We start from the raw sequence: 12,783 nt of genomic DNA on the forward strand, positions 1-12,783 counted from the left end.
AAGAGAAGGAGAGAGAACAAGCATGCCAGGGCCTCCAGCCACTGCAAACGAGCTCCAGATGCATATGGTACCTTGTGCACCTGGCTTCTGTGGGTCCTGGGGATTGAACCTGGGTCCTTTGGCTTTGCAGGCAAGCATCTTAACTGCTAAGCCATCTCTTCAGCCCCATACTTTTCAAATACCAGGCAAAAGAGATCTTATTATTACTTTCTTCTAAGATTTCTCCATTGGTGCTTCCATGAAGCTCCTGTACATACAGAAAAATGGTCTGCCGGGGTCACTCTAGAAGTTTTAATGGAACAGCGTTAAAGGAAAATTTCTGGCATTATCCAGATGCTCTAGCTTTGACAGCCATTTGGATACAGATGATAAAATTTTTGAACAAAATACTTCCTTCTTTGAGCCTGCAAATATCCAGTCATTAGCCAAGCAAGGCCTAAGTACTAGGTAAAAATAGTAAATTGTTATTGCTACTGTTTTTATCAGTACCTAACTATGTGATGACAACTTTCCTGAGTACCTGACTTTAGGAATCCTACTAACAACCAAATGGGAATACTCAAACTAAGGAATAAATCTGACCTGACACAGCTGAAGATTGAGGCAGCTGGGATTCAAATGCAGATCACATGACTCCAGATTTGGTACCTTTCCACTGCTGCTCTAGTACATCATGAATGAAAACCCTTCCTGAATTATCAGTATACTGAATTCTGAGCAGAAAAAAATCCAGAGATAAGGTTTTAAGTATCTACTGTTTGAACTCCTTATCCTGTATGCAAATTATAGGATTTCTGAGTTCTTTTTTTATTTTTATTTTTAATTTTTTGTTTTTTGCCAAGGTAGAGTCTTGCTCTACCCCAGGCTGACCTGGAATTCACTATGTAGTTTCAGGGTGGCCTCGAACTCATGGCAATCCACCTACCCCTGCCTCCCAAACGCTGGGATTAAAGGTGTGCGCCACTACGCCTGGCCTTGATTTCTGAGTTCTTTCTTCTTCTTGGACTCTCCAGGACCCAGCACAGTGCACACCACTCAGCAGAAGTTGAAGGAATGCAGCTTGTCATTAGTTTTCAAAAGAGTAGAATGTTCTTCAGGGAAAATGGCCAATATGTGCAGTAGATGAGGACAGTGTAAGAAATTTTTTAATCCTATAATATTGCTGACTGATCTCTTTCATAAATACAAAACAAAATGAAGCTGAACCATATCCTAAGACAATGGCAGTGCTCATGAGGACACATGATTCAACCAAACAATGTAAATAAGGTTACTGAACTCTAAAAACATTTAACAATTAAAAAAAAAAAACTTTTGGGCTGGAGAGATGGCCTAATGGTTAAGGCACTTGCCTGCAAAGTCAAAGGACCCAGATTGGATTCCTCAGTACCCATGTCAAGGCAGATACACAAATGGCTAGAGGCCTTGCCATGCCCATTCTCTCTCTCTTTCTCTATATCTCCCTCTTTCTTTAAAAATTTTTTTAAAAAAAACTTTATTTTCAAGCAGGGGCGGGGGCAGAGGGAAGAAAGGTGCAGAGAGAGACAGAATGAGCACTCTAGAGCCTCTAACTGCTGCAAACTCCAGATGCATGTACCACTTTGAGCATCTGGCTTTATGCAGGTACTGGGGAACAGATCAGGGTCATTACACTTTACAGGCAAACCCCCTTAACTGCTGAGCCACCTCTTCAGCCACATTTAACGATGTTTTAAATTGTGAGAATCAACCACAAACTTAATTTAATGTCTAAGAAGCCACATATGTGACTGCTTATCAATACTAACATTTCCATAGATCATTAAAAAGCTCAGCTCAACTGTTTCTTCCCAATCACTCCTAAAACTGAAAACCAGCAATTCTAACCCCAACTGAAGGAAGACAGCAGAAAGAAGTCAGAGTCAGCCCCACTAAATTCAGTTCAGCTCAGCTAAGCCAGATTGACTTTTGTCTACTGCAAAATAAAGTTCTTCCTATCTTCATCAGTATTGTACAAATAAAATACTTGTGCTCTAGTAAATTTCTATAGCCTCTAGTTATCAGTAAATCTGAACCTATAGAAACTACATAAATACTAAAGCCTCCACTTGAAGCTATCTTTTTTCCTTATTAATTGGTATTTAATCCCAATAATAATGTCATTTCCTTATATATCTGAACGTTAATAATAGTGAAATTGCAGTAGACTTGTACCACTTTCTAAATGCTGTTATATTTATGCTAAAGCATTCCATAAAAAGTGTTCTCTCATCTGTTAGTCTCTTGTGGGATTAAAGAGATGGCTTTTATAGTTGCTATTTCTCTAAGTTTCATCAATATCTTAATGTATAAAAATCCACTTATTATCTAACCACAAAGGCCATTACAAGAACAAATACAATTATAAACAAAAAGTTTTTTTAGCTAATGTAAGGACGATTATCATTTTTAATTGATTGCACAAATATCAAGTGAGACATGAACATATATTAAAACAAATTGGGCAAAAATACCTATAGTATTGCTAGTTTAGTTGGTTCAACCCATATCTTTCTGGAAGCACACAGAAGCATTAAATATAAACAAACTTAAGATAACCAAAAAGAGACAGGAAGTTTGTTCTTGAGTCTTAAACATCTAAAAGTAAACTATTATGTACTTAGAATTCTTAAAAAAAATTTTTTTGTTTATTTTTACTTACTTGAGAGTGACAGAGAGAGAGAGAGAAAGAGGCCGACAGAGAGAGAGAATGGGCACTCCAGGGCCTCCAGCCACTGCAAACCGAACTCCAGATGCGTGCACTCCCTTGTGCATCTGACTAACATGGGTCCTGGAGAATCGAGCCTTGAACTGGGGTCCTCAGGCTTCACAGGCAAGCGCTTAACTGCTAAGCCATCTCTCCATCCCTGTACTTAGAATTCTTTACATAATTATGCTGTAACACTGGTTTTCCTATGGGCTTGGGTGATCTTATTGGATGGAGTCTTATTTATACATTACTAGCTAATCTCATCACAATGTTTTAGCTCCTTATTGTCATAAGATATAAATGAGTTTTAGCTGGTTGAACTGTCTTGCAGACAAAAGTTTTAGCCAATTTGGGGTGGCCAATCAAAACCTAACACCAGGGCTGGAGAGATGGCTTAGTGGCTAAGGCACTTGCCTATGAAGCCTAAGGACCTGGGTTCAATTCCCTAGTACCCAGGTAAGCCAGATATACAGGGAGGCACATGCATCAAGAGTTCACTTGCAGTAGCTGAAGGCCCTGGTAAGTCCATTCTTTCTTTTTCTGTTTCTTCCTCTCTCTCTTTCTCAAATAAATTAAAATAAAAATTGGGTAAAAAAATTTAAAAAGAAAACCTAACACCAGATAATAGGAATTATGTCATGTGTCATATAATGATGTTTTGGTCAAAGACAGGCTATGGTGGTTTGATTCAGGTGTCCCCCATAAACTTATGTGTTCTGAATGCTAGGTCCCCAGCTGATGGAGATTTGGGAATTAATGCCTCCTGGAGGGAGTGTATTGTTTGGGGTTGGCTTATGGGTATTAAAGCCAGTTTCCCCTTGCCAGTGTTTGGCACACCCTCCTGTTGCTGTTGTCCACCTTATGTTGGCCAGGGGGTGATGTCCACCCTCTGCTCATGCCACTGTTTCCCCCTGCCATCATGGAGCTTCCCCTTGAGCCTGTAAGCCAAAATAAATCTCTTTTTCCCAGAAGCTGCTCTTTGCTGGGTGATTTCTACCAGCAATGAGACTGGGACTGCAACACAGGCCCTAAGTGACAGTGATTCCACAGGATTATAATGGGGCTAAAATTCCTATCTTAACATCCTAGCACAACATAGTCATTATGTATTTGTTGTAATGCTGGTATAAAGAAGCCTACTATGCTACCAATCATAACACTGTAGTATACATAATTATGTACAGTACATAGAATTTGGTAAGCAACCATGTTACTGATTTATGGATTTACACTATACCCTAGTTTTATTTGAGAATGCATTCCTTCCTGCAGCAGTTTGAATGCATGCCCCTCTACAGACTCATATTTTGTTTGTTTGTTTGGGTATTTTTTTTTGTTTGTTTGTTTTGCTTTCCGAAGTAGTGTCTCACTCTAGCCCAGGCTATGCACAGAATGGTATGCACAGCCTCTGTGAGCCTTACTGCAATGTGTTCATGACAGCTGGCAGCCCTGAGCTGGAGCTCTACCACCTCTGCCCTGGAGAAGTACAGCATTGGGTGACTGTTGTAGTTGGCATTGGTGAAGGGAATCATGACGTCTGGGTTCTTGTCCATGATGTAGTCTCAGACTGGTCTGTAACTCACAGCAATCCTCTTTACTCTGCCTCCCAAGAGCTAGGATTAAAGGTGTGCGCCACCACACCTAGCCCAGACTCAGATGTTTTATTAAAGCTTCTAACTTGGATTTCTAGCTGCTTGACTTGAAGAGGTGTTTGGCGGTGGATATGATTTCCAGACTAAAGGTATGTGGAGCAGTCAGAGTAGGGCCTAGGTCCCAGCTGCTTGCTAAGGGTCCCTGCTGTGTTCCTGATGGTTCTGTGCTTGCTTTGTGGTGCTGGTTTTTATGGTGGTTACCTTCAGCTAGGATTTATGTATGGGAGCCATCTTCAGCTATTGATGGGATTTCCCCTTGGATCTCTGAGCTTGAAATAAATCCCTTCTTCCCATAAACTGAGTTGGTTTGGAAGTTCATCCCAGCAACATGGAACTGTCTATAATACTTCCATTTACTTTTTTGTAGTAGAGATCTGTGTGCCATGCTATGCAGGCAGCAGCCTCACAGATCACGTGTTCAGTACATCTCTTCTCCTGTGCTGATTTCATCTTGTTGTTATAGTCATTCTGGCCCTAGGTGCGATAGGCTGTATCACATATAACTGGCATATGTGTATAACAGACTATACCCTCTAGGCCTGAATAAGAACCTGCATGTTCACAAATTACAAAAGCACCTAATGACTGTTTAGCAGAATGCATCGACATTGTGATTCATGTCTGTATGTATACTTTGCACAAGGGAGAAAGAATTCTCTATAATCAGCATGATATTGTTTACTCAAATCCTTTCTTTAAACTGCATTTCAACATTTTCTTTATAATTTGAAACAGAGGTTATTAGGACTTTTCAAATTGAGCCATTCATAAGCCACAGACAACAGAAATAACAAGCAACTCATGAAGGTGCCTGGTGTGGTGGTGCACACCTTTAATCCCAGCACTCGGAAGGCAGAGGTAGGAGGATCACCGTGGGTTCGAGGCCACCCTGAGACTACATAGTGAATTCCAGGCCAGAGTGAGACCTTACCTCAAAACAAACAAACAAACAAACAAAAAAAAAAAAAAAAAAAAAACCTTAAAGTATCTGACTTCTGTACTTCATTTGGATATGGACTTACTTTTTGAGATGGGGTCTCATGTGTCCTAGGCTGCCCTCAAATGCTACAGCATTTGTAGCAGCAGCAGATGATCTTGAACTCTTGACCCTCTTGCCTCCATCACCTACGTGCTGGGATTACAGGTGTTTACCATGATACCCAGTTTGGGCAGTGTTGTGGATCAAACTCCTGCACAATTGGCAAACATTTGACCAACTGAGCTACATTTCCAACCCAGTTATTCATTTCAATTTACAAAGTTAATACAGTAAGAAGGAAAAGACAAAAATCTACCAACTAGGCTGCGCTGCCATCCTCTCCATGTAGTCTTTGGCCATGTCTCGGGCTTCGATGTTCTCAGGAAACAGCACACAAAACATCGCCAAGGCACCCAAGTTATTTCCATAGATTTCATTCCAACGGGCACTGTATTCCTTGGGATCCCAGGGAGGGAGGTATTCCAAGGGACTAGACAGCATGGTATGCACGGCCTCTGTGAGCCTTGCTGCAATGTGTTCATGGGAGCTGGCAGCCCTGAGCTGGAGCTCTACCACCTCTGCCCTGGAGAAGTACAGCATTGGGTGACTGTCGTAGTTGGCATTGGTGAAGGGAATCATGACGTCTGGGTTCTCGTCCGTGATGTGGGCTGACACAAAGCAAAGCAAATATATAAAAAACACACTGGGAGCCCCCCGTGTATGAGTCCTCATCGTGGCATCAGATCTCCCAATCTCCAGGGCAGCCAAACCATCTTCGAAAGATCCTATATGAAACAGAAAGAAAAGTGTAGGTCACCAGGAGGGCATGGCATGGCGGAGACATGGTAGGCAGGGGTGCTATTCACTAGACAGACTATTAAGCTTATGTGCTTTTAAAAATATTTTCATTTATTATTTGAGAGAGAATGAAATGAGAGAGAGAGAGAGAGAGAGAGAATAGGCATGCCAGGGCCACCTACCACTGCTAGTAAATGCCAGACATATGTGCCACTTTGTGCATCTGGCTTTACATGGGTACTATGGAACTGGACATAGGCCTTCAGGCTTTGAAAGCAAGTGCCTTTAGCTGCTGAGCCATCTCTCCAGCTCTGTTTTTTTTTTTTAATACAAAAAAAAAAGGGAATTATGAAGAAGCTTACTAAAATCTAGCAAGGTCAGATTTTATAGAATGAAACATGCTGAACCAGAATTTCATTTATTATGAAAACATAACTTTGGACCAACAGGGAAGAAAAAAATCTTGATATTTAAAGTATAGATGATATGGCATTAAAAAATTATTTATTTGAGAGAAAGAGAAAGAAAGGAGGCAGACAGAGAGAAAAAGAGAATTGGTGTACCAGGACCTCCAGCCACTACAAATGAACTCCAGACACATGTGCCCCTTGTGCATCTGGCTAACATGGGTCCTGGGGAATCAAACCAGGGTCCTTAGGCTTTGCAGGCACCTTAACTGATAATGTTACACCATTTCCCCAGCTCGCTATGACATTTTTTTAGACATTAATACATAAACACAATAACTAAAACCAAGTGGTAAACTGAAAATGTGAGCAGACATTACAAAAAAATAGAAAATCCTGTATTTCTTAATATGGCCTCCATCACCTTCTTGTCGTCCCTCTCCATTACAGTTTTCATTTTGGAAAGGGATTAAGACCGACATATCTATGAGAATCTATGCAGATAAAACAATGTGAACAGAGCTAATTGTCCTCTTTGTGGGAGCAAAAGGTGAACCAGAGAAGACAGAGTAAACATCTGCCAAGCTGTCATGGTTCCCTGGGTTTACATCAGCAGACCACAGTGAAGACCAGACACAGGGTTGCAGGACTGAAAATCTATATCTCTTCACTCAGAAAATAAAATCTCAGAATTAAAAGACTAAAATAATGTAAGTGCATGTTCCCCTAATTATTTGAAGCTGCTTTGTACTTTTTCATGTGGCATATGGAATTTTGGTATGGAAAGAAAAGGAAAGAGAGAGAGAGAGAGAGAGAGAGAGAGAGAGAGAGAGAGAGAGGGAGAGAGAGAGAGAGAGAGAGAGAGAAAGCAAGCTCATGTATCATTTTAACTATTTTGCTTTTGCCTTCATTTCAATGGCAGATTTAGGCATAAGTTAAAAGGACATGCATCAAATGCAGAAATGAACACACACACACACACACACACACACACACACACACACGGAAAAGAAAAAACAACAACAACAATAATAAAAAAAATAAATCTCAGCCTAGTCAATGTGCCACATCTGGGATAAAGCAGGCATAAAATCCCCCAAAGGAAAGTCATGGAATTCTTAAAATTCTTAAAAGGGGAAAGGTTATAGAAAGCAGACCAGAAAAAGACAGTTTTAAGTAAATAATGAGCAGTGGCTTTCAATTATTAAAGGGAAAAGGCGATGGTGCAAAAGCAATCTCTCAAGCTGGACACAAGCTATTTTTCCAAGGAAAAACTGTCCCATCACAGTCAGATGAGAAAAAAACTGAAAGTCTGACGCCCACTAAAGTTCAACCCGCACTCTCCATTGGCTCCATTTCCCAGAGGAAAGACAACAGCGTCACTTAGGGGCACCACCTTATTGTAGCAGCTTTTGTATTCTTAACTGTACTTTAGACTACAAATACATAAATGAGAAAACTAACTGGTGGTTTTCTAGAGTATTTTAGAATCAACGGCAGAACTGTGGATGCATTAAAAAAAAATACAGCCATGCTAAATAAAACATATAAAATAGAAGCAACTCTTGGACTCTACCAGTATTATGTCTAGCACCCAAAGCTTCAAGGCAGCTGGCTGAATCCTTCAAGGTCAGAAACGAAGCCAAAAGAAATAGTTTTCTGAGGTTACTAAAGAGGGGTATGGTCTTTGGCAAGACAGAAGTGGCTGGCCTGAAGTAACACTTAATCCTCCCAGGAGATTATTTCTTACTTTTCCCTGAGAATACTGCTAACATTTTTTAACACACGTACATGTATATTGAGCTATCAAAAATCTAAGACTGGATGCTGTCGTCAAAGCAATTAGCATTGGGGGGTTCCGGCACCCAGGGAGAGGACAGGTTGGAAAGTTCTCCTTTAATTGGTCACACATGCATGCAATTAAAGTGCTCTCAACTTTGCTTTTTGAATGTGGTGGTGGCATGAGTGGCTCAGGCTGCTGGGAAAAGGTAAGGAGATTACATGGAGGCCAGAGCTTTTATATCTTGGCTTCTGTTTTCTAAAAATGGGAAAGCCTGATTTATTTTATTCTCTATTTAATCTTCTCCTATGCCACCCTTCTACTCAAGTCAGAGAGCCACTGAGGTGGTGCTATTCCAGTCTCTCATACTGTGGCATCCACATGTTCCACCTGACAACACCCACCCCATGACCCCAGCCATTTCTGCCACAATGCTTCCAGTCACTCAGGATGTGCCTGGATATCTTTAAACATGAAGAGATGAACCCCATTAAGATATTCTCAAAAGTTCCTCAGTGATCACATCTTATTCATGTGAAGGCATCAGAGCAGATAGATTGAGAGTTATAAAAACTTAAAACCTATTGGAAAAATCATGTGAGCCAAGCTGGAAGCCACAGAAATTTTGCAGAGTCTGTGAAGACTGCTTAGGAGAAAGGACTTTGGCATTTGTCATGCCTCAAATTACATGCTGCCTTTCTAAGGTCTCACTCACTGTGCCCCATTCCCATGGCTCTCCCAGGTAGTAAGGCCTTAGTTGACCTACCCCAACTTCTCCCTTGCCACAGATGACCACACTGAATAATTTCAGTTGTCTGTATGCCAGGCCTCACAGAAGATAGCAGCTACAGCATCCTTGGCACATGCAGCTCAGCAGTGACCCTGTAGTATAAAAGTCAGCTCACAGATGTCACCTTGAAACTAAAACTTGGGGTTGGGGGGCTGGTAATGTCTCACCACTAAAATGAGCAAGAAATTCTGTTCTTCCTTATTTGAAGCCAAGGCAAGTTTTAAACTTTCCAGGAAAAAGATTCTGCCAGGAAATTAATGAGAGAAAATATCACAAAATCTATCAATTTAAGTAACTTAAATGTTACTAGTTTTGCTGCTATTGTTTTGTTTTAAAGACACAATTAAACTTAAGTATAACCCAAACTTGCTTTAACTTACAGGGACACCTAGCTCCTGTTCATAAATTAGAAATCTGTCTGGAAAGACCTGCCACCAAAATCTGATGGATGGTTTTTGGATTTCCCCTTTGACCACCTCTCGAGGCACTGTGTGCCCACTCTAAAGCTGGTGAAGATTTCCTGGGATAATTTTAAATGGAATGTGAATAGGCTAGTGTTATACTAATTTCACATAACATTTCAAAACACATTGGAAAAAAAAACACATTGGAAAAAGACAGCACACGTGAGATAACAACAGACATATGAAGTCCCTGTTTAAAATATATTCGAGTTTCAAAGTGAAAAGTAAATGAACATGCCAATTTTTTTTTTTTCTTGTGCTATGGTTAAAGACGCTTGCCTGCAAAGCCTGCTAAACAGAATGCAACCTACCCCAGCACCCATGTAAGTCTGGACACAAACTGTCAAATGTGTCTGAGATCTGAATGTGGTCAAAATAAGAGGTGGATCCAGGAAAATTCAAAGTGCACAGCCAAAAACAACAAAGTTCACAGCCAGCTAAACTGGTATTTGTTTGCAGCAGCAAGAGCCCTGTCTCAAAAAAGGTGGAAGAACCCAGGTGCCTCAAGGTTGTCCTCTGACCTCTACATGTGGGTAATGGCAAGTGCATGGCCCTATCACAAACATACACAAATTAAATAATTGTTTAAATTTATTTTTACTTTTATATTTTGGTGTTTCAAGGTAGGGTCTCACTCTAGTCCAGGCTGATCTGGAACTCAGTATGTAGTCTCAGGGTGGCCTCGAACTCATGGCGTACCTCCCACCTCTGCCTCCCGAGTGCTGGCATTAAAGGTGTGTGCCACCATGCCCGGCATTAAATAATTTTTTTAAAGAGATACTTAAAATGCTTATGAGCATTTAAAATGAAACACCATCCATGAAAGGGTAGCAGGTTTACCAGACCATCCATAATCTTTCTACCCCACCTACCCCGAATCAGCAATCTCGACCTCTTCCTCCCCTCACATCACCCACCCTCTACTCCACATCCCAAAAAACACATAGCATTTTGGAGAAAAGTCTGACCTTTGAGGTGCCAATGAAGGCTAGGTCCTTTAACTCTCTAGTCTAGTTCAAGGGTATGTCAATGTAGCAAAATCAGTTTCCAAGTCTATTAATCCACAGCTCACGCAGTATTTCAGCAGTTACTGAAGGACTCTACTGAACTTGACTTCCCCTTGTTTTCTTGCCTATTTTCTACTCTAGTACACTAACTTGCATAATTTAGTTTTCCTTGCCATTCTTTTGTCTCACGCTACACAACTAAATATCATTCCTAAGCTTTTACTTAATTTGTGGATACAGTATACTCATTTATGAATCACTGCTACTACGAGATAATTCAGATAGCAAAGTGATTGTCTCTCTGCCTGCCCCAGTGTCAGTGTAGCATTATTTTCACGCCAAGTCAAATGAAGTATAATTGTCTTAAGTAGATCTTCACAATGACACAATGAGCCCAAAATTACTCTGCTTAATTTCAGTTCCAATAATCTACCTCAGCTATTATGATTACTGACACACAGAGAAACTTTGGTTGTATGATCCTAAATGCCTTTGCATATTTGAACTTTTACTTTACAATAACAATGTGGCAAAGCAGGATGGTTTGTTTCTTCTATAAAAGAACTAGAACCCAAATGTTAAATCAAGCAATTTCCTTTAACAAAACTAATTTTTAAAACCATTTAGCACAGAAGCAGTATTTTTGCTAGCTTTCCATTTAAAAAAAATCAAAGAAAGATTACACTGAGAAGGAAAAAACTGAGTACAAAACCAGTACATCAACTTTCAAAAAAGCGATGTGGGTTTCCAATCATCTGGGACTGTTTATGGAATGAAACACGTGGCAGAACAAAAGTTCTTTCAATTCTGTGCTTTAGAAAATGCATGAAGTAGAAGAACAGAACAGAAAAATGACCCCATACAAAGTAAAACATGTCCCAAATTAAGATGGATTAAAAACCCTCTCACATGCCAGAGCTCAGGAGCAGGGCACAATCATTAACTCTATGGACTATGGAGTGGGGCAGACACGACTACAAATCCTAGTTCTGCTGTCTGCTAGCTTTGATCAGCTGACTTCCACTCTCAGAACCTCTACTCCCTCCTTCACAGTATGGTGCTCACTTCATGGGGTGATTAAATGCATGTGATGCACTTGGCCTAGAACCCAGCAAGGAGTGAGAGCTCAGTAAACATTTAATTTTAATAAAAGAGAAGAAGCCTTTTACACATGTAAGGTTGTATTAACCTAGCTACAAAATATTTGAAAAATACAATCTTCATACATCACAGGCAAAAACAGAATCTAAGATGTCAATGGGCTTGGACAAGTCCAAGATGCCTATTAGACACTGAGCTAAACTGGAGCACAATGGTCATGATTCCTCAATATATCATTTGCAGTAAGCTCATCACTCACTGGTGAGGAAAGCATATAGCCCTTGAAATTTTTAAGCACCTTTTCCCTCTAAGAAAAGAGTAACAGGTTAAGTAAACTATTACTTGAGTTTGGGTTGTTTACCAAGGCCAGCAATATTTTTGAGCGTATGTGTGTGGATGGTGTGGTATGTGGGGTGCATGCATTTGTATGTGCCCATGTGGCACCCCATTTGCTAGACTGTGGCAGGGTGCACTCATACCTGCCAGACAGAGGGCAATGTCAGGTGGTCTGCTCCATCACTCTTCTACCTGTTCTGACTTGAGCTGGAGTCTCTGGCTGATCCCAGAGCTTGCCAGGTTTTTTGTTTGTTGTTTGTTTGTGAGCCCTAGTGATTCTCTGGTCTCTGTTTCTCTATAGGACTGGGGTTATAGATGTGTGTGGCCATGCCCCGACGTTTATGTGGTTCCTGGATATCAACCTTCAGCTATCTCTCTGGTCTCAGACTTTCATCCTTGCACAGGATATGCTTTTAACTGCTAAGTCATTTCTCCAGCCCAAGGCCAGTACTTCTTGATGTACAAAAGGTAAAAACTTCTTACTGTATTTTTTCAAAGGGATGGCTCAGTGATACCACAGCAGCTGGGAAATAGTCTGGCTGGGGCGCTATTTCCCAGTAATGCAATTATATTAAAGAAGGGCACGTGCATACCTGGAACCATTTGCCACTGCCAACTAGTGAGCTAACCTCCCTCCAAGGACCCAGTCATAACTCCGTGGACATCATGAGAGTTTCAGCTGATAATTCTAGAAGATAAGATGCTACCCACTCTTTCTCAACTTCCACATTTACAAATATA

The 12,783-nt window shown here is 40.7% G+C and overlaps 1 protein-coding gene across 9 annotated transcripts in view; it reads right to left on the minus strand.

The window, feature by feature from the left end:
• Positions 1-12,783, minus strand: part of Dse (dermatan sulfate epimerase) — a 148,075-nt gene that overhangs the window by 31,692 nt on the left and 103,600 nt on the right. For 8 of the 9 annotated variants that reach the window (XM_045154143.1, XM_045154145.1, XM_045154144.1 and 5 more), the window contains one exon: positions 5,676-6,144. In XM_045154143.1, the coding sequence (XP_045010078.1) occupies positions 5,676-6,091 (416 nt within the window). In that variant the 5' untranslated portion in view covers positions 6,092-6,144. Of the gene's footprint in view, positions 1-5,675; positions 6,145-12,783 lie in introns of those variants that run through there. The other variant, XM_045154152.1, reaches the window with a different exon arrangement.

The sequence above is a fragment of the Jaculus jaculus genome, chromosome 7 (assembly GCF_020740685.1).
Source record: "Jaculus jaculus isolate mJacJac1 chromosome 7, mJacJac1.mat.Y.cur, whole genome shotgun sequence".
Classification (NCBI taxonomy): domain Eukaryota; kingdom Metazoa; phylum Chordata; class Mammalia; order Rodentia; family Dipodidae; genus Jaculus; species Jaculus jaculus.